This window comes from Pyrgilauda ruficollis, unplaced genomic scaffold, assembly GCF_017590135.1.
Source record: "Pyrgilauda ruficollis isolate IOZ18807 unplaced genomic scaffold, ASM1759013v1 scaffold95, whole genome shotgun sequence".
NCBI classification, from domain to species: Eukaryota; Metazoa; Chordata; class Aves; order Passeriformes; family Passeridae; genus Pyrgilauda; species Pyrgilauda ruficollis.
In genome coordinates this window covers 320,639-347,712 of record NW_024531599.1, presented here as the reverse complement: position 1 = coordinate 347,712, position 27,074 = coordinate 320,639, and the positions used below count along the sequence as shown (strand labels likewise).

At 53.4% G+C, this 27,074-nt stretch overlaps 1 protein-coding gene across 3 annotated transcripts in view; it reads left to right on the top strand.

Moving 5' to 3' along the window:
* Window positions 1–26,241, top strand: part of LOC121365396 (adenosine receptor A1) — a 32,319-nt gene extending 6,078 nt beyond the window's left edge. For 2 of the 3 annotated variants that reach the window (XM_041489552.1, XM_041489553.1), the window contains exons 2-3: window positions 327–709; window positions 25,253–26,241. In XM_041489552.1, coding sequence (XP_041345486.1) covers window positions 327–709; window positions 25,253–25,889 — 1,020 coding nt within the window. In that variant the 3' untranslated portion in view covers window positions 25,890–26,241. Of the gene's footprint in view, window positions 1–45; window positions 171–326; window positions 710–25,252 lie in introns of those variants that run through there. The other variant, XM_041489554.1, reaches the window with a different exon arrangement.
* Window positions 26,242–27,074: the final 833 nt, after the last annotated feature.

Here is a 27,074-nt window from a genome sequence, read left to right as displayed (position 1 = left end):
CAGCGCAGAGCAGGGAGGGGATCCAACGAGGGGACAGAGGGAGCCCCGAAAGGCTCCGACAGAGGGCCCCGGGGCGGCCCGGGGGGCGGGGGGCTCTGCGCTCTCCCAGGACTGACCGGCGGCTCCAGCTCCCTCTTCAGCGCCGGGAGCGGTCGCGCTGCGGGACGGAGGTGGGTGCAGGATGAGCTCGGGGGGCGGGGGACCCGGAGCCCAGGCGGATGGCACAGACGGGAGAGGGGTTTTTCCCACCCCCTCGCACAGGCTCCATCCCGCTCGCAGCTCAGTCAGCGATGCCACTCTCTCACCGCCTCCCTGTGCGTTTGCAGGTGACCGAGGACCCCCACGGGAGCAGGGCGGACCGGAGCATCATGGCACACCCCATCTCAGCCTTCCAGGCTGCCTACATCTCCATCGAAGTGCTCATCGCTTTGGTGTCCGTGCCGGGCAATATCCTGGTCATCTGGGCTGTGAAGATGAACCAGGCACTGCGGGATGCCACCTTTTGCTTCATCGTCTCGCTGGCCGTGGCCGACGTAGCCGTGGGGGCTCTGGTCATCCCCCTGGCCATTATCATCAACATCGGACCCCAGACGGAGTTTTACACCTGCCTCATGGTGGCCTGTCCCGTCCTTATCCTCACAGAGAGCTCCATCCTGGCGCTTCTGGCCATCGCCGTGGATCGGTACCTGCGGGTGAAGATCCCTGTCAGGTAGGAAAAGGCGTCAGAACCAGCTCTGCTGTGGATGTTATAAGGGAGTGAGGCTGGGCAGGGCGGTGTGGGGTTGGGTGTCCTGGAGCCTCCAGCAGCTTCTTTTGGGGGCTCAGGGGGTGCTGGGTGTGCAGGCAGAGATCACATTGTGGCAGCTAGCTGGCAGTGAGGGACAGCCACGGGATGCCCATGGCCAGGACAAAGTGTGTCCCCACACATAGGACAGTCCCAGCTGGGTGCTCCAGGAGGAAAGCAGATGACAGGTTTGCCTTTCACCCCAGCTTTTTCCTTGCCATGGGGAGCACAGGGTTGGCTTGCTATGGGACACAGATTTGGCAGTTTGAGGAACCAGAGGTGACAGCCTGGCACATTTCATGGGGCAGCTTCACCCAGGACAGACCTCTGCTATGGGGTGCCCCACAAATAACTCCTTTCCCCGTTTTGCCCCTTCTGTATCTGTTGCCATTCCAAGCCCAGAGCAAGTGCCTCGTGGCGTAAAGGAGAGGGACACTTTATTTGAGCACTTTATTTGAACTCTGCCGCTCCAGGAGGAGATAGTTAACCCTTTATGCCCCACTCCCTTCCCACCGGGGCCATGCTGGTTTGGGGAAGCATTTCTGGGGTGCCACGGTGGTACCGGGGGCTGTGAGTGGGACTAGAAGGGGACACGACACCTGATCCCAGTGTCCCCAAGCAGAGCCAGGCTCAGCCCCTCGCTGTGAGTGCCCCTCGCTCTGTGAGGATGCCTTTGCCAGGCTCTGCAAGGCTCTGGATGTGGGAGCCCAACCCAGCTGAGCACTCGTGTCACCCCATTACCCCTTAGCAGTAGAGGCAGTTCGCTGGAGGGGTCCCAGACCCTTCATCAGCACAAACACCCCAGAAAGGCATCAACCCCCTTGTGTTGGTTGTGTTCTACATCCCAGCAGGTGTAGAACCCTTCCTGGGGCAGGAATTGCCTTCCCATACAGGGAGACAGGGACAGAAGGCGCCCCAGGAGTGTTGGGGATCACCTGACTGCTCTAGAGTGCTTGGTGTTCCCAGATCCGTGGGATCAGGCCCAAGATTGTTCCTTTGGGCTTTTGCCGCAGCCACCACCAGCACAGGTGGAGAGGAGAAGGAGTGTAAGACAGAGGAGGGGGCCCAGGATAAACCCACAATCCCTGCCCACCTCCTCCTTGCCACACATGATCTTCACAGACTGTTCCCGACTTCCTCCCTAGGTGTGATTTTCCCAATCCCTGTCTCCCAGCCCGCCGGTGTCACCAGAGTGATTCCCACCCTGTCACTGCTCTTGGAGCTTTTTTGGGCTTCGCACATCCCCTGCATGTGGGGAAGGCTCTGGTGTGGGAGTTCTGCGGCTCCACAGGAGCAGCACAGCCTGTCAGGCATTTTCCTAACAAACCAGTCCATTTTTAACTCCTTGTCTGCCTCTGAGCATCAGATGGGCCTTTCAGGGGAGATTCCTGTCCTGATCCCAGGAGCTTTCCTGGGAGCAATATTAATATTAATATTAATATTAATATTATGCTGTACATAGTTTGGGTGGTTTTTTCTTATGCAATTTCCACCCTGAATTTTGTGATCCCATTGTGTCCCCAAGCACTCAGCAGCAGGAGATTTTCCTCTGTCTTTTCAAAGCCTATATTAATATTGAAAAGCTTTGTAACCTCATCAACGTAATAGATGCACTCAAGTATCTGAGAGGTCTTTCCCAACCTTAGAGATACTACAACTTCATGAATTCCTGGCAGTTGGTACATGTGGAGATTTTAGGAGATGTAGTGCAGTTGGTACATGTGGGGATTTTAGGAGATGTAGTGCCCTGTATATAGCACAAAGGACAGGAAACACCACTAAGGAATATTTCCTGAATCTGAAATGCCTCAGTTTCTCCCAGTCTGTTGCAGGATGCTAAAGATGAGAGTGACAGCATTTTTGCAATGCTCATGGCTCTTGTGGTGTCGTTCCTGAGCGTGACACTGAACCCAGTGATGGCAAAGTGGGTGCTGAGAGCCTGGAGCACCTGGCAGGACTCAGGGCCCTGGGGAAACATGTGTGGCCACTGTGCTGGGAGAGCTCTGGGAGAGCTCCAAGCATCCCTGGAGGGCCACAGGCAATGATGGCAGCCAGACCTGAGCAGAGATTTGCAGGCAGGTGGGGAGGCACATGGGGAATATCTGCCTCAGGCTCATCCCTAGGGCAGCCAGGACACTGAGCAGGGCAGCCCCTGCAGCACAGACATGGACAGTGTGCTCACTGCAGCCCATTCCTGTGCCAACAGGATTCCTCAGACGAGCCTGGCACAGGGTAGATCCTCGCCAGTGACCCACATGAGGCTGGGGGGGGGGGGCCTTTGGGGCAACCCGGGGGGGGGGGGGGGGGGTCTTGTGGGCATCCCCAACATTCCAGCCCTGCCCCCCACCCACAGGCAGCCCTGGTGCTGCTGAGGCTCAGGGAGAGGGAAATGCATTTCACAGAATCACAGAATCCCTGAAAGGTTTGTGTGTGAAGGGACCTTACCCTGCCACAGGCTGGAACACCTTCCACTGTCCCAGGTTGCTCCAAGCCCCTTCCAGCCTGGCCTTGGACTCCTTCAGGGATGGGGCAGCCACAGCTTCTCTGGACAACCTGTGCCTTCCTCACAGGGAAGAATGGCAGGGAATGGGGTACATGGTGCATGGCAGCCTGGTTCCAGCTCCAGGCTCCCCATGGACACCCTGCCCTTGGGCTGCGAGTTTGGGAACTTGGTATCCCCAGGAGTGGATTTCTCCCGGAAAAAATGGTGCCCTGAGACATTTAGGATGTCTCTACATGGCAGTGGGAGATGCCAAAGCAGCATCCAGTGCTGCATTGCTCCAGTGGCAACTTCCCATGGACACAGAAGCACAGAGGGATGTGGGCCACCCCTGCAAGGTGAAGTCAGATTTTTTCAGATGAAGAGGGGTCTTGCTTGGATTTGAGTTGGCACCTCCTGTTCTTCCTTCTTCACCCAGCATGGTCAAGGGACTGGGATATCCCACCAAACCCTCTCCATTTGCTCCAACCTCTGGGTGAGATCCCTCCTGGCTGCTGGGCCCTGAGTGATGCTGCCTCCCCCAGAAGGGGCCTTGCCCTGATTTTGGAGGGATGAAGGAGTATCACTTGGGCTAAGCAGGCTAGAGCAGAGGGTCCCCCACTTCCCAGCCCCCACAGGAACAGCTGGAAACCACCTAAAATAGATTTGCTGGTGGAAAACTCCCCCTCCCCTCTCACATCCTTCCTCCCTGCCCGGCAGCCAGGCAGGACCCCCAGCCTGTGATCCCCCCCATCCGGGCACAGCGGGGTCCCTCAGCCCAGCCCAAACTTCCCTCTCACAGCCGTGCTTGGGGAACATGAAACGAGTTCAAAGGGAGGGGAAGCAGCCAGCTGGGGGTGTCTGGCAGGAACCGGCCCCTCAGCATCCCGGTGGAGGCAGGATGCTGGAGGAGACGGACCTGGAGGGATGTTTGGTGACATGCAGCTTCTTCAGCACCAGCCTCTGCTGCCTCAGGGGCCCTGTATCTGCTCTGAGACGTGTTTTGGGCCTTTTGGAAAGGGCCATAGCAAAAGGAGTTGCTGTCCTTGGGATGTGCCAAACCACTCCTTGGCTGGGGATGCTGAACCTGTGGATGCAGCCCAAGCCTATCTTGGAATGTCCCTGGGGGTCCTCACTTTGTGACCTCACCCCAAACACTTTGAAACATGCCAGGAAGGGAAAACCTGCAGGAATCTGATGTTTGCAGGAGCCCTCGTGTTGGAGTCTCTCTGTCCACAGGCAGGACCTCCACCCTCTGTGCCTGGGCCTAAGCATTGGGGTATCCTCCCAGCCCTGCCCTTCCCACCCTGCAGCATCCCAAGGAGCATCCTGTCAGGGAGAGCTGCCTTTGGTGTTCCTGAAGGTTTGGACTGCACACCTGTGAGGCTGCAGAGCCATGGAAGTTAGATCAGAATGGTTGGAACTCTCTAGGAAATGGGGGTCAGGAGGCTGGAGCGCAGCAGGAGGAGAGCCCAGGTAAAAGAAGCAGTGTCAGGGGGTGGCTCTGTAGACAGTGCTGGCCTTGTCTGGTGGTTCAAGAGTGCCCTGTCTGGAATGAGATAAACAGCTCAGGGATGGCAGGAACATCCCTCAGCCCTGGACTGCAGTGCCTGCAAGGCAGGAAGTGAGGGGGATGTGCAGGGGACCTGTGAGCTCCTGGATGGACATGGACAAGGAGGGGGAAGGGGGAAGCTTCTCCCCTGGACTCCCTGTTTTCCAGGCTCCTGCCTGAGCTCAGGCTCTTCCTGGGATTGTAGTGCTCTTTCCCCTTCTCTCCAGTCCTGCCAAGGGCCACAGGCATGGGGCCAGCTAGGGCTGGGTCATGGTAGGCCTGGGAAGTCTTTTTGCCCTCAGCCAGCTGGGTGCTGGAGCAGGACACATCTGAGGTGGCTTTTCCCCATTCCAGGTGTCCCAGAGAAGCTGTGGCTGCACCATCCCTGGAAGTGTCCAAGGCCAGGTTGGACGGGGCTTGGAGCAGCCTGGGATAGTGAAAGGTGTCCCTGCCCATGAGTGGAATGAGGTGGACTTTTAAGGTCTCTTCCAACCAAACCATTCCAAGACTCCTCCACCAAGAGTTCGTGGAGGGGAGCGATGGGCACCCGCTGCCATGGGATGGGCGAGGAGGAGAACGTTGGGATGATTAGGTGCAAATTCCCAGCTCCCAAAACATCTAAGGGCCCATGGGACATCTTTCCAGCACTCTCAACACTTAGTGCCAGAAAACCTTCCTGTCCGGCCAGGCCAGAGAACAAGCCAAACCACAGCTCTTCCAAGGCCTGTTTTACATTTGGAGGAATTGCAAAAGCATCCAGGTGACTCAGAGCTCTCAGCCTGGAGCTCATCTATTTTCTTTTGACCTCCACTAGTCAGTGAAAAGATGCCATCCATCCATACAGGCCCAGTCCCTGAGAAAGCACATTTCCTTTCCAAGGAGAATACATTCATTTTCCCTAACCTGGAGGAATTTCAGGGACTGGTAGGTCTTTGCAGCCACCTCTTTTGTTTCTTCCCTCGCTGCCATCCTCAAGGTATATTTTTGGCAAGTAAGAGTGATCTGTGGAGACTTTAATTCTATGGAACGGGCAGTTCTGAACCAAGGATGGAGATTAAAATGCAGGAATTACAGTCCAGGGAGGTTTCTGCAGACTTGAGGCTGTTTCCAAGACACAGTTTCCAGCACACTGCACCAGCTCAGCATGTGGGTGCTACATCAGAGCCAGCATTTCCTACCGAGCTCTGCTCCAGCCAGATCCGGCTGCACGGATGAGCTGTGCCAGTGCAGCACCAGGAGATCAATTCCAGTATCACCAAAATCCCGAAGCCCTTGAGATAGGCAGGGATTTACCAGCAGGTTTTGTTGGTTTGAGATCCTGCTAAAGACCTGTAAATACTCAGGTGAGCTGGTTTTCAGCCCTACTCTCTGACCCACAGAATAATTTTCAGCCATGAACAGGCTAAGTCAGGGATCAAAGCCACGAGGGCTCTTTCCTCAGTGAGGGGATGTCTGGATTAGGCTCACTGAGAGCTCACACAGCTGCTGCAGCAGTGCCACGAGATCTTCGCTGGCAGACGCAAAATCAGGTCACTCCCAAAAGCTCCAGACACTGCCGTGCGGCTGCAGGAAGGCAAGTGGGGCTGCCTGCAGCATTCCCAGCTCCTGGAATGGCAGGAAAAATCCCGGGGCTTGGGGGTGTGCACTTGGGATGCAATGAGGGGCTGAGTGTGGGATGCTCCATCCCCAGTAGAGGAGAGGGAATGGGAGGAGAGACCTGAATCCTGTGTGGGGATGCTCGGAGCCTGATATTCAGAGTTATTCACAAATTCTCTGAATTGAAAGGACAAGAGGAAGTGAATGGCCTCAAAAGACCCTGTATGGGCTTCCCAAGCAGCAGGACCCTGTCCCCTCCCGGTCCTTGCGTGTCCCAGTAGGGCGAGGTGTGGTCCCTGTGCCGGGTAATCGCTCTGACCCCAATAGAGTGTCACATCTGTCCCTTAACAGAGCTCACGTCTGCCAGGGCTGTGCTGCAGGGCCATGAATGAAAACCTACTCCTTCCTGCTGCTGCGCCCCAAACCCCTGCTCTGGGAATGTTTTTATTGGGCTTTTTACCTATTTCTATTGATTTTCAGGGTAAGGAATTGATCCTTGGCAATGTCTCACCAGTAAATTCGAGGGCATGTTCCCAGCAAGGGCACATCTGCCGATGGGGAAACTGAGGAACTAAGCTGCACCATAGCTGGCTCAGGGTGATCTCACAGGTGAGGGATGGAGGCTGGGAACAGGGAAGGTGTGGAAGTTGAGATTTGCTGGGACAACATGGCCTCTCTGTTCCTGCACTGGAGTCCTGCCATGATGGTGCCCAGGGCTCTGGAGCCAGGCTCCTCCAGGATCCAGTCCCAGCCCTGCTGATTGCTGCAGGAGTAATCCCATGAAATTAAACTGGTTCTCTTTCACAGCCCAGGGAGCACCACAGCATGGGTTTGTAGCCATTTGTGGTATTAAAATAGACTGAATGTGTCTTCAATGGGCCAGGTTGGCTCAGCTGTAGGACAGGACAAGGAGCAATGGGATCAAACTGAAAAAACAGAAATTTATGTTCAATACTGGGAAGGAATTCTTCCCTGTCAGGGTGATGAGGCCCTGGCATAGGCTGCCCAGAGCAGCTGTGGCTGCCCCATGCCTGGAAGTGTCCATGGCCAGGTTGGACAGGGCTTGGAGCAATCAGGGATAGTGGAAGGTGTCCCTGCCCATGGCAGAGAGTGGGATGGGATGATCCTTAAGGTCCCTTCCCACTCAAAGCACTCTGGGATTCTGTGATTCTATGGCTCCCCATGAACTCCTCCTACAGGGAGCAGACACCAATCCAGGTGGGGATGTGTGGATGGAACCTAGCAAGGCTCTGCTACCTCCATGGCCGTGGTTCAGGGGTGGTACCATCAATTCAAGAGGATCTACTCTGCCAAGCTGGGGGGACACAGCCGGACTGTGTTCCCTCATCCCATGGCAGCAGAGAGGGTCCATGAGGTCCCCATCAAGTGGAAGGTGAGGAGCACCCACAGCCAAGATCACCCAAGCAAGGTGGGACAGACAGCAGGGCCCTCACTGGAGCTGAGAGATGCTCCTGTGTCCAGGGTACAGACCTGTGGATGAGCTGCAGGGCCCCAGAAGTGCCTAGGAACACCCAGACACGCTGTCACACTTCCAGGACACAGTTTTCCTTTCCTGGAGTGACTGGGCTGTGCCGCAGGGCACTGGGTTGGTGGAGGTGACAGTGATGTCCCTCTGGGCTGCGAGTCTGAGGGCCCTGTACAGCTGCTGGCACAGAGACAAGGCAAACACCCCAGGAAGGAGGCTCTGCCAAAGCAAGAGCTGCTGACTCAGCTGCCCTGGCCCGCGCCAGCCCCGCCTGGCCCTGCAGGCTGGGTGTTGGGCTGAGTCAGGCCCAGCTCACCATGCTCTGTGCTGAGCTGGCTCAGGGCATGAAGGAGCCCTTTGATGGGGTCCCAGGTCTGACCACACCCCCAAGATGTAGGAATGTGACTCCATCCAGGGGAGGTGCCATCATCACCTGACCTTTACCAAGCCAGTCCCACCTCTGGTCTTACCTTCATGTCAGCCAGAGCAGGTGGCAGAGCAGGAATAAGTGACTCACAGGGGGTGCAGAGAAGCTCAGACACCACTCTGGGATGCAGGCTGGGGGTGCAGAGGGGCTCAGATGCTCCTCTTGGCCTGGAGCCTTTCCCCCTGACCAGCTCTGGGGTCTGGGCTGGTCTCCGTGCCCTTGTCCAGCCCTTGGCACAGGCATGTGGCCTTGTCTTGCTATTGTTGGATATGTCCCATGTGGCCACCAACAGCCAAAGCACCCTCAGCTCCTCTCACATGCCCAGGTCAATCACACCAGGGTTTTTTAGTCCATTTGTGGTGTCAGAATAAGTTTAACTGTGTCGTAAAAGGGCCAGATTGGCTCTATTGGCCAGGAAGGGGATTTTGGCCATGAGATCAGGTGGGAGACATCTGGGACAAAGCTCAGCAGCCTCCACTTCCAAACTTGGATCTGGAGGGACCCCTGTGAGGCCAGACCCAGTGAAATCTCCTGTCTGGCACAGCTCAGAGCAGTTGTACCCAACACCAGCGACTGTTAGCCATGGGGATCTGCTCTGAGGGGACCTGTCTGGGTGGCCTGGGACGTGCAGATCCATGGGTCTCCAAAGCAGAACAGGCAGGGCTGGACAAAGGATCAGGGATGGGGACAGTGGAGCTCCTGCATCCAAATGACTGTGCTTGAAATCAGCCTGACAGCAGGGAATGGCTCTTCCAAGGGGTCATAGTAGTGCATTGGCAGGTCTGTGTCCTGGGGTGGAGAAAAAGGTCACAGCAACACAAAGAAGGATGGAAAAAGGAAAATGTGTGGGAGGTACCACAGTGAAAGAACCTGGGAGGTGAGTTTCATTGTGACACACACTGGAGTCATTTCAGACTGGACAGGAACTGATGGGCTGGAAGAAAATCTCTGTCTGGAAGGACAGGGAAAAGCCCTGAAGGATCTTGCCCACAGGGGGTGTGAGGAAAGCCCAGACACAGCTCAGGGAGAGTTGTGGTCTCTGCAAGACAGGAGGACATGGAGCATGGAGGAGACCACAGGAGCAAGAGACTCCTGGGAGGGATAGGGACAGCTTGAGAGGCTCATGCCCTTGGGGACAACAGTACTGTCTCAGCCTGGGGAAATGACAGCCAGCACAGCTGAGCTGAGCTGATAGGAACAGCATTAGATTATTTTTCAGCAGAGCCCACCTCTGGGGCTGCCAGTGGGTTGGGAGGAGTGTCCCTCCTTTTGGGACACCTCTCACCCAGGGTGACCTGAACTGTCAAGGCCATGGAATGGGAAAGGTGCTGTCCCAGAGGCTGCCTGGGCTCCTAGCAGGGAGTTCCTGCTCTGGAAGTGCAGCCACCCAGCTGCTGGGGCTGGCTCCTGCCTGGGGTGCCCAGTGGCAAGAAAGAACAATTGATGCTCTCTAAGGCAGCCACAAAAAGCCCACAGAGCCAGCGGGCTGGCTTGCAGAATAGCAATGAGCTGAGCACTCCCACAGCACCCCTGGCCCTGCATGGAGGTGCCATTCCCAAGGGTGGCTGGATGGGCAGGGCAGGCGGAAGGGGAGACATCACTGGTGTTGCTACCAGAGAGATAGGATGAAATAACCCTGAAAGATGAAATCCTCCTCCTCACAGAGTCCTGTGGGCTAAGGGCTGGTGGGCAATGGGGACAAATAGGGGAGGAAGGCCCGCATTTGGTGATGTAGGGAGGAGCAGAGCAGGATCAGATACTGGAAAGATTTGGGGCATCTGGGTTTGCCCTTCTCTGCAGTTTGGGACCCAATGCCTCCCCTCTGCACCCTCACCCTCCCTCTCACTGCATTTCCCATTGTTCCTTCATCCCTTCCTTGCTTGGGCTGTGCCCCCCCAGAACTGAGCAGGCAACTATGACCAGCAGCTGTCTCTGTCTTGGGTGGTTTGGTTGGGTTTTTTTCAGGTACCAAAGCCTCTGATCACAAAAAAGAGCTGGAGGAGGACAAGAGATTTCTTCCCCAGCCTCTTTCCTGCGTGTCCCTTGCCAGCCTCCCTCTGTGCTGTCCCTGGCACCGGCCCTGGTCCTCTTGCACACAGATCCCAGGTGCCAGCCCAGCAGGACTGTGGGGACACAGAAGTGACATCCCCCTGTCCCACCCCCTGCCTGGGGTGGCAGTATCACCTCTCCATCATTCCTCTAAGGAAGGCACAGGTCAGGACATTGCTGCCACAACAGTTTATCTACCCTCTCCAGGCCATTTCTCTGCCTGCAACCAGAGATGGGGATGATTTTCTTTGGCTTCCTTCAAAGAAGGGAAGTGTCAGCTCCTGGCACCAGGGATGTTTTCTCATTCAGATTGGTCCATCTTGGCAGATCACAGCTCCCCTCTGCGACTCAGTCTCCCCATCTGTTCACAGAGGGAGTGATGCTCTTTCTGACAACAGCAAGGGGCCGATGCTGAGAAATGCTGTCTCAGACATGCCAGAATTACCACAGTCCTACAGATTAAATTATTCCTCTTTTTTTTTCTGCTCTGGTAACAACACTCAGTGACTTCACCCGTGGAATACACAAATGAAACACTCATATCTCTCGGTGTGAAGGCTCCATTCTCCACTGAGTGCTCCCGACTGGGAGAGCCAAGGGCTCAGCCTGCCTCCAGATGGACCTGGCAAAGCCTGAGCAGAGCCAGCATGGGTGCAGCTCAGATGGGTGTAATTTCAGGGAGCTCATTCCCACATTCAGCACTGCTGGGACACAGGTTCTTTATGGGCTCAATGAGGTTTTTCTGTTCTGAGGAGCTGAAAGTGCTCCAATAGCAGAAAACCTGGAATCCCAGAATCCAGGAGATGCTGTGGTCAAATTTTCTTGGGTTGAGGATGGAACAGTCACTGACACCCCTTTTCTCCAGGAGATCATGGAATCCTAGAATGGTTTGGATTGGAAGGGTCCTTAAAGATCATTCCACCCTCTGTGTGATCCATACATGAGGGAGTCTTGTGGGGATCTTCCACATTCCAGCTCTGCTCCCCACCCACAGGCAGCCCTGGCTCTGCTGAGGCTCAGGGAGAGGGAAATGCATTTCATAGAGTGCCAGAACCCGAGACACATTTGGGTGGGAAGGGACCTCAAAGCTCACCCAGTCCCACCCCCTGCCATGACACCTTCCACTATCCCAGGCTGCTCCAAGTCCCATCCAGCCTCTGTCCTGGACACTTAGAGGCATGGGGCAGCCACAGCTTCTCTGGGCAACCTGTGTCAGGGCCTCCCCACCCTCAAAGGGAAAAATTCTTTCCCAATATCCAATCTAAACCTGCCCTCTGGCAGTAAAAAGCCATTCACCCTTCACCCCGCCATATCCTGTCCTTCCACCCCTTGTCCCAAGTCCCTCTTCAGTTCTCTTAGGGCCCCTTCAGGCACTGGAAGGGGCTCTGAGATCTCCCCAGAGCCTTCTCTTCTCCAGGTGAACACACCCAGCTCTCCCAGCCTGGCCCAGAGCAGAGGAGCTCCAGCCCTTGGAGCACATCCATTACCTCCATCCTGCCTGGTCCATGTGTCCCTCATCTCCATGGCCTGAGCCAGCCAGGCTGCCTTGGCAGCCTCTGGCTGTGTCTGCCCATTGTTCCTTGCTGGAATTAAGACCAGAGTAATTAGGAACATGCACAGGCTGTAATTTAGACGCAGCTGAGGCATTTCACTGCAATACCTGATCTTGGGTCTCAGATCTCTCCACCATCCTGATGGAAATGCTGAGCTGCTTCCTCCCAGGGAACAAGGCCCCTCAGTTCTCTTCCAAGGAAATAAATAATCTTTTAATCTAAATGAGAAAACAGAGTGCAAATAAACTTCAGGTTTGCTTTGCATTTGCACTTTTTATTTCTTTTCCTGGTGACAGATTCTCAGAGGTGAGGGAACATTTAATTGTGGTGTTAACTGGAGCCTTCAGTTCCAAATTGGTATTTCATTTGACTGACTGAGATATGGATTCACTGTTCAGTCTCATTCCAAGATAAACAACTCAATGGCTTTACACACATGCCCTCTGATCATTACTTCTTCCATCTTCATGGTGTGTGGAGGGGGTAATTACACAGGTTTTGCTTAAACTTTGTGGGGAGTTGTGTTTGGACAGAAGCTGGAAGCCAACTATAGCCCAAATTGGTACCTCCAAAATGATTTCCACCAGTTGAAACTACAAATAACCAACTCATTAAAAAAACCTTAAATGAATCCAGCTGCTTTTGCATTTGAAATTGATCTTTTAATCAGGGGAAATATGCATTGGACAGAAGGTGCTGGACTGGTTGTTTTGGGTTACTGTGTCCTCTGAGCTTTAGAAACAGTAGATCTCATCAGCACTGCTAATTCTCCTCTAGGCATTGGGTGGAGAAAACAACCTCCCTCGTTTTGGGAACCTCCAGCCAATTTTTCAGTCTTGAATGTCCTAATCTTCGAACTGGGTTAAGTGCAAGAAAGGAAATGTTCCCTTTGCAGTGACAAATTGTGCTATGAGGATCCTGATCCAATAACAAGTTGCAGCCTAAGGAAATGAGGAGTTTAGTTGTTGACTGCAAAATCAGGAGTCAGGTTAGCAAGAGAAGTGTAAAACTCAAGAAATTAAAAGGCAGCCAATACCAATCTCTTGTTCCAACTGTAATTTAGGATATCTCGTTTTTTATGATGAGTCCTTCTGCATTGGAGAGATAAAGACCCACCTCAGCCCTGCTCTGAGGCTTTCTTGGTGCTTCTTAATCAAGATTCTATCTCCAGTTTCCTGCCTCCCATGTGTCTGGGGAGCAGATCTCAATGTCCTGTTGAATGCAAATACAACGACAACAGCAGCTCCCAAGACCCCCCTCATTTCCTTCTCCTTGGGGTCCCTGATGTGCTCCTACCTTTTAATGGCTTTTGATGCTTTCCAGGCCCCCCTGGCTGGGGCTGTCCCCTGGAGACCCAGCTGGCCTTTGCGTAGCAGTGTGGTGGTGACAGGCAGGGAAGGGTGGTAGCACCGGGCACTTCCTCGGCTGGCACCTCCCTCCCAGCACAGCTGTTTTCCCTCTGCAGCTCAGTGTTTTGTGGGATGGACTCAGAGCCACAGAGGCTTTGGGAGCCCAGTCATATCAGGTACTTTATATCTGCTGTCCCATTTCCTTTTCTCAGAGCCACATTTGTCGCATTTGGCATTTAAAGTGGGGTTTAGAGCTACTTTCTTTCTTTGTCCTCCCCTCTTCCCCCTCCCTTCTAAATGTTGAGGGCTGACTTTCAGAGGCCTCGTTTCAAAGAGGTTCTTTTGCATAAAGAGCCAAAATATTCAGTGCATAGAAAAATCAAATGCAACACAAGCAATAATTAAAAACCCACTCCTTTTATCCAGCCAAGCCCTGGATTTGCACTGAAGATTTGCAAAAACCGCCTTTCATCCCTTCTCCTTTGTGCTCAGGGAATACCTCACCCTCACTTGTCCAATCACACAGGTACTCTGCTGTATTGGGTCTGGACAATCAGCTCCTGGCTAATTGCTATGGCAGGGGCAGGGCTGTTGTGTGGTACCCCTGGAAATGGCCAGATCCACAGGGTGATGGCCCAGCATGGAAGGGAAGATGACCTGAGACTCCTGGCCAAGCAGGTTGATATCCTACCACAGCTCTGGGTGAGAAACACCTCCAGCACTGTCATAGAGTCATGGAATGGTTTAGGTGGGAAGGGGCCAAAAAGCTCATGCTGTTCCATCCCCTGCCATGGGCAGGGTCACCTTCCCTAGACCAGGTTGCTCCAAGCCCCGTCCAGCCTCGCCAGAGAGAGATGCACATGAGGTTGAGTGGCTCCACCTGAAATTGTCTTCTGCTGGAGGTGGGGTTGCTCCCATAGCAGAGGGGGCTCATCCCTGTGATGCAGTTGTGTGGGAGCCACCCTCCAAGGCTCACACAACAAATCCCTATTTTTGACAAAAAAACTGTTCAGACACTACAAATGTCCAGGAAATATATTGCACAGGAGCAGCACCAAAGACAAGTCCATGGTGCTCATCACACTGTCCTGCAGCTTTCACAACCTTACCCCCATCTCTTGGGGACCAAGCTGTCCTTCTCTGTGTGTCCTCATTCCCAAATTCCTGGGTCTATAAAAGAATCTCAGCTTCTGCTTCTTCTTTTTTTTTTTTTTTTTTTTTTAAAGCACCATTTCTCACACTTTGCTTTGCTCTAAATGTTGTTGCCTGAAAGCAGCAGCCAAAAGACAAGAACATCACATTTTTTCAGAGAACATCACCATCTCTGAGATTCTGCAGGTCGTTTCATGATTTTGCAGCCATTGCCAATAGTGTTAAATCAGTTCCCTCCTACCTACCTCCGGGTCCTGGATGAAGAAGCCAGAAGTTCAGGAAAATTCAGGGGTCCTGGAGGGCCCTGACCACACATGGTAGAGCTGGGAGGGAGCCCCAGAGCTGCCTGGGTGCAAAACTATGGCTCAGTGGGACTTGTGCCCCACTGACCAGGGCCATGGGGTGCACCCTCACACTGTCACACGGCAGCAGGAGGGTGATATGTCCAGAGAAGGGTCACCCACTCAGCACCCTTGGAAGGACTTGGTGCTGCCCCTGGCACCAGGGGTCTCACGGCTCTGTTTTTGGGCATGAAGGGTCTGTCTGGGGTTGGAGGGTAGTGCTCATTCATAGACACAAACTAAATTGCCATTTCCCTCAGGCATTGGATGGCCTGGGCATCCCAGGTCCCTGCTTAACCTCCACAAACACATTTGGGATGAGGGGCTGAGCATGGGGTGAGTGGTCCTTGCTGAGAATCTGCTTGTGCAGTGACAGAGTCCACATCAGGGTGCGGCCTCAGGCTGAAAACCAAGCTGAGTTTGGAAACAAGATTCGTTTTCTGAGCAGAAAGGATTGGTATTTGCTGTTGGGGTGAGGGGTGCTGCTGGAGGATGTAGGAAAATCCTCTCTGAGCAGAGTGGGTGACTCGCACTCCTTCACCTTCCTTGGACAGCAGACGCATCTCCTCCACACCAGGGCAGGACCTGAAGGAAGGATGCTTCAGTGTGCGCTCTCTGAGCTTTCCATCCTCCCTCGCAGAGATTTTCAGCCATCCCGTGCTCCCCCTTCCCCTGCAGCACGTGGTCACGGTGGGAGCCGCTGGGATACCCCCGGGGAGCTGTCGGAGCTGGTCTGGGCTGGGACCGCTGTGGTTACTCACCCCGCACCTCTGAGCTGAGGACAGCTGGGCAAGGAATCTGAAAGAAGCTCTGCAGTTATTGGAAGCCTGTGGTTTGCTCTCAAAGGCTGTGACTCATTGCCAGAGCCGGGGCAGTGCAGCGGCACAAACACCCAGAGGGAGGTGTGGATCCCAGCGAGGCCGGGAGCTGTCCCAGGAGGGGGTGTGGGGAGCTCAGCCAGCCTGGTGGGATGTTGTGGCTGCCCCCAGCTCCCAGGGACCAGGGGTGTGATAGGATAAGTGTCCTTGGCTCTGCAGGAAAAGATGTAATCCTGTCACTGGAACCTGAAATATGGCAGGTTTAGCTCAGAACCAACTGGGCACTGTGGGGGTGTGTGGGGATATGGGGGAGCAGGGAAACCTCCTGAGGCTCTGGGTGATGCCCACACAGGAGGTGCCAAGCTCAGGGTGGGCTGATCTCTGGGGTGTGCTGTGCTTGGAGGTTTGGTCCTACTGAGACTGGTGGCATCAGGGGAGTGGCAGAGTTGGGGGGATGTGGCTCTGTGTCGATACGGGCACTGCTGGAGCTGGAGAGGTCCCCTTTTCCCACACTCCTGACCATCATCTGGATGGACATCCCCGATGGACCTTCCTTTTGGTACTGCCAGTCTGGGCTGAAGATAACCTGGCATGGCCAGGCTGCCCCATGGAGGCATCATTCCCACTTCCAACCATTTCAGCACATAAAGCTCTTTTCTACCTTATTTCCTCAGCTTCTTGTGGGGATGTTTGTGTCCCTGGGACTGCTTTTGGATGTGCCCACATCCTTCTGCAGTCCTCAAGGATTCCAGGATGCCTCCAAGGTCCTGAGAAATGTGTCAGGGCAGGCTGGGCCCACATCAAGGCTGAACCCACACCAAGGCAGCAGCATTTCCCCAGTCCCTGTTTGGAGCCCAGGACATCTACAAATGTTCCAGGTCTCTCCACAACCTTCTCTGACAAAGCTCAAAGCACAAAATCCCCTTTTTGTGTTGTTCTCTTGCCATTTGCTGGAACTGTGACCAGCTCCAGCTTCTCCCACCACTGAATGAAGCCCTCACCAAAGCCCTGGGGACTCCACGTTTGGTGTGTGGGGACCAGTCAATTTTGGCAGCATGAATTTGTTCTCCTTGCCCACATCCATTAGAGAATTACTGGATATTAGAGGTGATTGCAAACATCCAGAGGTCTTGCCAGACGCTTCGCCCAGCCGGAGTTGTTTGTGCTTTGCAGGCACTTGTTGCAGAATGATTCCTACACCTTTCTGGGATGGTAAAATCAAACCCTGAACATGGACAGAGCAGGATGGTCAGCAGTGGGATGCACACATCCACCCTTTCCCATGCTTTTGGGGTTTCTCCTGGTGGCTTTGGGGGAGGTTTGCATCAAGAAGCCTCCTGGTGTGGAACCATCTCCTTGTGCTGCAGTGGAGGACACCCAAAGTGTTTTGGGAGCAGAGATTCTCAAAGGAGACACTTCTCATGCCCAGGTCCTCTCTGGGGAGGCAGGAGTGGCTGCAGCTCCAGTTCACCACGTGTGGGCTGAGCTGCCAGTTTAGGAAGGTGCCAGCTGCTCCCAGAGCGGGCCAAGGAGGAAAGACATCATACAGTGAGAAAGTCCTTCCCTGTCTCTCAGTGGGGTGGTCCTAGCTGGGCCTGGGTGCCCTGCAGGGCTGAGTAACAGCCAAGAGTGCTCCAGTGACAGCCACGACCTCTGGAATCACAGCTCAGAGCACACAGGGACAGAGGTGTGGGTGGGAGGACACAGCAGTCATGGGGAACATCCATTCCTGGACTCCTTCTCGCCTTTGGACCTCCTACGCCCTCCTCTCCTTGCAGCACGTGGCCCAGGGAGCACCAGACGCCCATGGCCCCCTGGGCTGTGCCAGTGCCAGCTCCAGACTGGGGCAGCTGGAGGTAATGGGAGCAGGGCAGCCCTGACCTGGGCTCAGTGGTTGCCAGAGAGGTTCCAGGTGGAGGATTGGGATGCAGCCCCATTCCTGTGAGTGGTGGGCAAAAGGTGCCTGTTGCCGTTGGTGCCTCTCCTGCCCTGGGAACTCTCCAAAAGTGACACCTGTAGGAAAGCAATCGTTGTCCTCATCCAGCTGTCCCTCACCCTGAGCAGACAGACATGGGTGAGGTACCAGGAAGAGATTTTCCTCCTCAGCTCCTTTTAAATCAGGTCCCCAAGGCGGAGTCTGAGGCCAGGATTCTGGGTCCCGACCACCTGGCCTGTCCCCTCCCACCGTGTTTCCCACTCCCTCTTGTCCCAGGGATCTGCTGGCACTTCTCAGGTTTCTCCCACAGCTCAAATCTCTTGCAGAGCAACCAGCCAGAGATGCTGGGAAGGTACACACACCAGCTCCTCCAGGTCCCTTTGGAGCCCTGGGAAGTGGCTCCACATCCCTAACAACTCCTCCACTGCTGGAGGCAGCAGCCGAGGAATGTGTCGTATTGGTTACAGGAAGAAAGCCAGAGCCTGATAAATCTCAATTCACTAAATTGGTTTTTATTAGAATCATACAAATTGGGCTGCTTTCGTGCTGCAGATCCCGAATTTGTATTTGTGACACTTCCCAATGAGCTGTTACAGGTTTCACACCATATCCTTGCCCACAGGGATACAGCTGGAAAACTCTCAGCTCTAAGCTGTGATCTTGACATGCTGTTTTCCCCCCAGCAGCGAATGAGACAGGCTTCAAGGCCTCTAAGTGGTCTGTCTGTATCTCTACAGAAGCTTTCCTGAGCTCTCCCGCCTCCACCCCATGCATCTTTCTGGGCAGAGCCATCCTGGCCCTGCTCGACCCCTGGCTGCTGCCTGTGTCCGCCCCCTGCCCGCTGCCCGCAGGCAAAGACAAATCCAAAGCCCCCCACCAGCTGTAACCGGAGGCTGGGGAACCAAAAGCAGCGAAAACCCTGGAAGAGGCCTGGGGGAGGAATCTATATGAAAAGAATTCTCAGAACTGCAAAGCAATCTGCGCGCCTGAGCCCGATCCAAGGGGGTGACTTCCCGGGAAGGGGAAACTGTGGCAGGGGTGACTTTCACGGCCCCTCGGCCAGGCAGAGCGGATCCAGAGCCCCCCGCGGCAGTCCCCGCCGCAGGCACAACTTCAGAACAAAATGCGACCGCAACTTGTTTGGAAAAGGATCAGGGCACAGAAACAGCAGCTCCCGTTTTGCAAAGCCTCCCCAGACTCTCATCTCCCGGACCCACTTGACTCCCAACTTCTTCAGAACACAACACTTGACCCTCCAAATTCTCAGAACACAACGAAAATCCTCAATGCTTTCCTGGGAAATCCGGGGGTGGATGATTCCAGGGAGGAATGGGGGGATGCCCGGTTGTGGCATCAGCGATGCAGGGAATCCCAGAAGAAACAGAGGACGCGACCGAAGCTGGAAGCTGATCTGATTGCCCCTTCCTGGGGATCTGGGTGCTGTCCACACTGCCTGGAGAAACCTCAGATATGCCAGGAGAAGGGAAGGAGCCCCGAAAAAATCCCAAGATCTTCGCAGAAGAGGACGAAGACCCAGCACCACTGGAAATTAAAGTCTCAGAACCAGGTGTTCTGTTTTGGTGTTCAAGAAAGTCTCTATTACAATCATTCTGTTTAAAACTCTCCATTAAAGTTCTGGAGACAGGCATTAGTTTGACCAAAGTCTCTTCTTTTTTGAGAGAGACTAGTTTATAAATTTTCCAGCTTATCTGGTCCTAAAAATCAAAGGTAAAAGCAGTCTATATTTTGAGTATTTGCTTTTACCCAGATTAATAGGTTTTTCAGTTCATGTTTTGAGATGTCTGAACATCCTTTATCTTGTAAAATTGTCTCAAGCAGGTGAAAAACGTCCCATTCTGTTTTAGATAAATGATTTCCCATATCGCTGCCCAGGAGCCCCTAAAGTTGCTACTTATTACTTACAAAGACATTGGCTACAGACAACGAAGGGGATGATCCATTTCTCCTGTTAACAGCCTGGGCCTCCGGCAACTGAATTGTCCACGATCTTCTTTTTTATTTTTCAAGTCTAACAATCTTCCTCACTGAGGAGCACCATTTATCGCCGGACGGGGGCTGTGTACAAATCACAAACGGGACAGGACTGCTAGGAACATGTCTTGAGCTGTTTTATTTTCCAGCATCACTCTCATTACATGGTTATGACAGTGGGAAGATGCCATCAGCTCACATCCCAGGCAGCAGACCAAGAACTTAATGTTACAACTTACTTTATAAGTTTTTTGACCAATCACACAAAGCAAAAGCATGTAGACAGTAGTTCTATCCAACCACTATAAGTACATGTACCTTTGGTTAAAACAATGCTTGCTTATTTCCAATACATACCTGTTTGTAAGCCTTCAAACACAATGCACAGAGCTGCATTATTAAGCTTAGAACTTCCTAACATCTCACTAGATAGACTTTTCTGTAGCTTAGGGAGTTATTCTAGACAAGCGTTAATACACAGACCATTGTTCTATTTGTCCTTACTTTTCTACTTTTTACATAATTTTTCTGCTATCTTATTTTATGGCTACTGCTTAGCTCTAATTGCAGTTCTGCTGTCTCTGATGCCTGCCTTTTGCAGGTTTCCCAAAACTCTCTAATTTTGTGAATTCCCACAACCAACCAGCCAGAGATGCTAGGAAGGGACACACACAGGGTCCTCCAGATCCCTTTGGAGGCCTGGGAAGAGGCTCTGTGGTGGGATAAAGGTGTCAGGCTGGAAATGCTGTGCTAATGGAGACTGCTGGGCTACTTTGGTGCAGGACAGGGGCTCCAGCACCAACAAACACCAATGTCCTTGCTGGATGTGCTCTTCTTGCTTGCCTGAAAGACCAGACCATTTTTTAATGCCTTTACTTGCCAGCTGGGTTTTGACAAGCAATCAGTCTGGGATTTGGGGATCAGGACAGTCCCCCATGTATCCTAAGGGGGTGCTGATAGGACCATCTCTCCATTCCAAGCATTTGTAGGAACAAGCTGTAATGTCCATCCAAATACCAGCTTTGACTGATATTGGTTGATCTCTATCCCTCCCAAGGCCACCACTCTCATGGTGACACACCCACTTGTGGCCACAAACCCACATTTGCTACCATTCTGTGATTCTGTGAAGAAGGACCAACCTTTCACTTCCAGGACCATACTGACAAAGGCTCTACGATCAGAGTTCCTGCTGCAGCACTTCCCACTTTGTGTGAGTACCCAGGGACCCCCTTGTCCCAGCCCTGAGCTGTGGCTGACCTCACCCTTGCAGAACCCAGACACCACTTTGCATTTCTCAGGCTCTCATTTCGGAGCAGCTTTGAACACCAACAATCTGAGTTTTCCCACCCAGCAGCCTCCGAGACACTGAAAGATCTGAAGGGAAGATATAGCCAGGAGAAAGGAGCAGGAATCCAAATCCTCTGAGATCAAAGCACTTTTGTCTAGAGACTTTCAATTAGATCAGGACATGGTCTGGCTGCTTTTTCTTGCTGTGTTCATCGTGCAGATGAGCTTCATGTCAGCTTGGCCTCCTTTCTCCCTGCCACGTAGGCTCCAGATTCTTTTCATTAGTGATGGTCTGTCTTCATTAGTGAATTAATTTCCCAGGAATTGCACTGCAATAAACTCTCCAGAGCAAAGACCAGCAAAGCCACATCTTGGCACTGGCTGGACAACAGCAAGTGTTTTGTGGACAGAAAAACTAATCACAGAACTGCTAAAAACCTTCACATTTTATTCAAACCAGGCCTAGAGCCTTTGAAGCTTTTTCAAACAAAACAAGAGATGTTTGGTGAGTGTTGTGTTTGGATTGACCTCTGGGTTGGGATATTGGAAATGAGCCCTCATCTCTTTCTTGGGGACAGACCCCAAGGCAAAGGTGAAATTAATGAAAGCAATGAATGCTCTGTTCTCCAGGTGAATGCTCTGTTCTCCAGGTGAATGCTCTGTTCTCCATGTCTTTCAGACATGCCCTAATATCTGAAATGGTCACAGGGCCTTTGCCCACCCACGGCTGGGCACCCCCAGAGCAGGGCCTGGGCTGAGCTGGGCTCCCTGGGCTGCAGCAGAGAGGGTTGCAGAGGTCTGGACACGTCAAGATGTGGCAGAAGTTGCATTTAGTCTGGGAATGAGGACCAAAGGGAAAGGAGGGTGGATGGTGTCTTCAGAATGATGGCCAGGGGGCCATTACAAAGTTCTGGAGGGACAGGACAAGGGGGAATGGCTTCCCACTGCTGGAAGGCAGGGTTAGATGGGATATTGGAAAGGAATTGTTCCCTCTGAGGGTGGTGAGACCCTGACACAAGTTGCCCAGAGCAGCTGTGGCTGCTCCATGGCTGGAAGTGTCCAAGGCCAGGCTGGACAGGGCTTGGAGCAATCCGGGCTAGTGGAAGGTGTCCCTGCCCATGGCAGGGGTGGAAGGAGATGGGATTTAAATCCCTTCCCTACCAAAGTATTCTAAGATCCTATGATCTTCATGAGAAGAAGGGCCTCAGTGTCTGCTCCATCCTCAGCCTCTCCTGGAGACAGCATCTTGCCCTGGAGAGCTGCTCCCTTTCTCCCTTTCAGCTCTGTGCAGCCCCTGGGGACAATTTGTCAGCCTCCACCTCCACCCATCACCTATTCCCTGCCTCTGGGGAGCAAACAGCTCTGCCAATAATTGCCATTTTGCCTCTTGGAGTTATCTTACAAACCCTCAAAAGCAATTTTGATCCACACCACAGTTCCTGCCCATCCCATCTTATTATGACTCTGGATGGTTATTGGGTCTTTCTCCTAGACTTTGTATCCAGGAGGGCTTGGGTCAATGACCATCCCTGTGGGGAAGGGACGGTGGAAAAACCACGACTCCAGGAGAGCAAGGGGAACATCTACCAATTATAGTCAGGCTCAAACCCCCATGGGCAGAGGAAACAAACCCAAAGTGGGTAAGGATGGCGGTGATGATTACCATGGATGTTTTAGTCACAGCTGTTAATAAAAATAACAGCAGTAATAAAATTGCAATGATGCTGGTAATTGCTCTGGTGCTGATGAGAATCATAAGATTATTTATTAACTATGAGCCATTATCAGCATTTTCTAGTGCTTCTGCCTCCCATACCATCCCAAATTCCAGCCCTATCATATTAATGCAAAATGAGACCAATGAGAAAATATTTTCTTTATGGCATAACCAAGAATAATGCTGGGAACATTATCCCTGTCCCTCTGCTAAATGTCCTCCCACCATGTGGCAGGGGATTGAGAATTAGGTAGGATCTTGCATTTCCACCCTTTACAGACTCACAGAATCAATTAGGTTGGAAAAGGCCTCTGAGGTCATCAGTTCCAACCTGTAACCTATCCCCACCTTGTTATCCAGCCCAGAGCACTGAAGGCCATATCCAGGCATTCCTTGGACACCTCCAAGGAAAATAAAGTGTAAAAGGAATTGAAGTTTGGCTTGTGGCCTTTGGACCAGCTGAGGCCCATGACAGGTCCATGAGAGCTCCAGTGGATGGATGGGCCTGGTGAGCTGGAGGGAGGGGGAACTTGGAGCAATTTTACAGCTTTTGCCATTCTTCATGTGGGGCTGATGGAGACAGTGGAAACAGGTCCCTGGGAGCACATTTCCTGCAGCTGCCTCTGCCCTTGGCTTGTTGCTTGAAGAAGAAAATGTGTCTGTTTTCTATGGGTTTTTTGGTTCACCCACTTTTCTGTGACCATGTCACACACAGGCTGGAGGAGGATGTCATGGTTTGCCCTGGCTGCTTCTGCAGGTACAGCCTCAAACTAAAGTGAAGGTAGGAGCAGGGAGAGCCAGGTCCTGTCCCAAACAGTGTCAGACCAGTCACTGCAGCAAGGGTAAAGATGGATATGGACCATGGAGAGAGATGGGTGTGCAGTGAAGAAAGGTGGACCCTGCGCCTGGGTGGTGGCTGCAAACCCTGGGATCATGTTTGGGGACCGTGGTGACACCGCTGCTCTTCAGCAGCTTTGCATTGGCTCCCACACAGCTCTGCAGGTCGGGGAGTGCCCAGAGTGGGAGCATGTCCAGCAAAAGGCTGCAGAAACCCCCAGGAGTGAGCAATGGGGCACAGCTTGCAGGGGTTGCAAAGAGGGAAGGAGCTGGGGCAGGGGGATGGTGCTGCTATTTCTGGTGTCACTCCCTGAGCTGTTCAAGCCTGGGGAGGTGGCAGTGGGGTGTCAGAGCTGGAGGGCACATCAGCCCCCCACCAAGGACCTGCAACCAGACATGGGGTGCAGGGGTCAGCACACAGCCCCATGGGAGCCTCTGGCATCCCTCTGCCACCCCCCGCTCCCTTGGACCCTCCTTGCCATTCCCTTCACTTGACCCCCAGTGTTGGTTCTTTCCCACCACCCCTTGCCCTCCCTGGGACCCAATTCTCCCTGCCCTGAGCCTTTCTCAGGGTCTCCTGCCCTCTGTCCTCCCCACAAGGAATAAATCACCCTCCAAAGCCAGCCTTGGCTCTCAGCGGAAACAGCTGCCCACACTGTCACCTCTTTCCCACGGGACCTGGCTGCCACCAGGATGTTGGGAAGCTTTTCCCAGAGCACAGGAGGTTCATTTAGGAAAGCTGTCAGGGACCAATGGCTCTGGAGACCCTCTGGACTCATAGGGACTGATGCCCTCTCCTCCAGCCTGTGACACTCCAAGCACCCACCTTGATGCCTTGCCCATGAGAGGGGTCTTGAGAAGGGAGAGTGGGTTGGGTCCTTGGCTGTATAAAAAAGGCCCAAAACGATCAATTTCCTTCACAGGTAAAGGCTGCAGCCCTGCAATAGGAAGCTCTGAGCAGCAGGACTGGGAAACCAGGTTTGCCAGCCACCTCCACATGGTCCCCACGGTTGGGTTAACACCAGCAGCACTGAGAGACCCAGCAAACAGTCAGGAAAACATTCTTTATTCAATCCCCTTTGGTGGAAAGCAATAACTCTTGGGCTGAGAATCTTCTCAGCCTCCAAAGAAAAGCTTTCTGGAGAGCCAAGGGAAAAATCAATCCAGCAGACTGCACTTCCCGCTTGCAGAGCTCTGGAGAGATGAGCCCAGCCCTGGTGGCTCCCCAGGGGCATCAGAGAGGGAGCAGAGCCTAGCCATAGCACAGCTCTCCTCCTCCTCCTCCTCCCGCCCCTGGCATCAGCCCATCAAGAAAGAGGGTTTCGTCAACCCAAGCACATTAGGAGAGGAACAGGCTGTGCCCAAAGCTTCCCCAGGGGTCCATTAGCACCCGCAGATCCTTCCTCCATCCCAGCACATCCCAGGGGATGCTTTTGCTGGTGATTTCCTCCCCAGGCACAGGGCAGTTGTCTGGGACAGTGAGCTGGTGGGGTTGGTGCATGGCAGGAGGAGAGGGCGACCTGCTGCTCTGGGTGCAGGTGCTTTAATGGAGCTGGGCTCCAGAGCATATGAACTCCCTCCAAGTCATGAGGGTTGGACACTCAGGCACATTCCAGGTGCTAGTGCATTCCGTGGCTTGGCATCATCCCCTGGAGCTCATGGATTGTATCTGGGGTCTGTGCCATCCCAGGACACAGACAGGAAAACCAGTTGTGAACACAATTTTCAGAACAGGCTGTTACCCACTTCCAGGGGAGGGAAGGAGGAACATCCTCCTATCTCAGCACGGGCACTGCCACCCCACCACTGCCACTCCACCTGGAGCTACACAACCCACAAGCAGAGCATCCCACCCATGTCTAACTCCTTCCTGTGGCTGTTGTCTCTCCCACAGGTATAAGAGCATGGTGACACCACGGCGGGCAGCTGTGGCCATCGCCTGCTGTTGGATAGTCTCTTTTGTGGTGGGACTTACCCCCATGTTTGGGTGGAACAACCTCAACAAGATGCGAAGGACTCAGGAGCTGAACAGCAGCCACACGGAGTTTGTCATCACGTGCCAGTTTGAGACAGTCATCAGCATGGAGTACATGGTGTACTTCAACTTCTTTGTCTGGGTCCTGCCTCCCCTGCTGCTGATGCTGCTCATCTACCTGGAGGTCTTCAACCTCATCCGCAAACAGCTCAACAAGAAGGTGTCCTCCAGCTCCAATGACCCCCAGAAGTACTATGGCAAGGAGCTGAAGATCGCCAAGTCCTTGGCGCTGGTTCTTTTCCTGTTTGCACTCAGCTGGCTGCCTCTGCATGTCCTCAACTGCATCACCCTGTTCTGCCCGTCCTGCCAGACCCCGCACATCCTCACCTACATCGCCATCTTCCTCACCCACGGCAACTCGGCCATGAACCCCATCGTCTATGCCTTCCGCATCAAGAAGTTCCGGACAGCCTTCCTGCAGATCTGGAACCAGTACTTCTGCTGCAAAACCAACAAAAATGCCACCAGCACCACCACAGCTGAGACAGGCAACTAGGAACTGGGAGAGGGGACAGAGGGGCATGTGTGCCCACCCAGTCCCCACCCAGACACTGTTCCTGCTGTCTCAGGAAGGGGCAGCAAGGACCCGATGGGTTCTGAGTTCAGCAGTCCCCTGCAGTCCCCACAGTCACCCCAGGGGGTTATTTATTCACAAGCATTGTACTGTTTGTATATTATAGCCTGCACTGTTCCTTTCTGGTTTAGGATTTTTTCTCCCTGATTGTTTTTGTTTTTCATTTTTTAAGCATTGCCAAGTATTTAAGGAGAAATTGTACAGACAAATGCGCAGTTTATCTTCATGCAAATAAAGTCCAGTGATCCAAACCACACAGGAGGTGCCCTGCCATTGATGGAGACCCTCAGCTCCATGGTGTTGGTGGTGCTGGGAGCACCTCACGCTCTGGCCCCTTGTCCGTGGAGCCATGGGGGTACCTCTGCACTGGGACAAAGGGGTGCCCTGTGGGAGTGAAGATGCCAAGAACCAGGAGAATCCAGGGCACTGGGATTTCTGAAGAAACTAAGTTTGAAACCCCTTTATTTCCCCTCTGCAACCAGGGAGAGGTGAACTGGGCTGAGACATGGGAAGAGATAGGAAAAGTCTTCGCATGGCGTTGCCAGCACCCATAGGGTAGTAAACCCACTACCCTGCAGAGCAAAGGGTCAGTCTCCAGCTCTCAGTACTACCAGAGAGGTAGGCAGAGGTGGGTATTGGTGAAACCTTAAGTATAATCCCAGAGAACTCTGCAGAAACGGCTTTTGCTCCCCTGATGGCTCCCCATGGGTCCCAGCAGCATCCACTACCCCTGCGAGCTGTACCCAAGGGAGTGTGTCCTCTCCACTTGTCTTCTCTCTCCCTTTACTCTGGTTTTGAGTCATTTTCCCTCCTTCCTCCTGACTGTTTTCTGTGAAAAGCAGTAGCAAATCTCTCTCAGGCTGCTCATCTCACACCTCCCATGTTGTTCCCTCCCACCCTCTCTGTGCAGCCAAATTCTTTTGACCCAAACATTGTGGGTTAATGCAGCCACCTCCACAGCCCAGGAGGCAGAGAGGAACATGGACCCCTCTGGGAGCAAGTGGGGGACAGCTACAGGCCACCACGTGAGTGCTGATGCTGCCAAAGGGCACTTTGCCACCACTAAAGTTCAGCTGTGGATAGATTTGAGGAGGGGTTGGCTGGAGA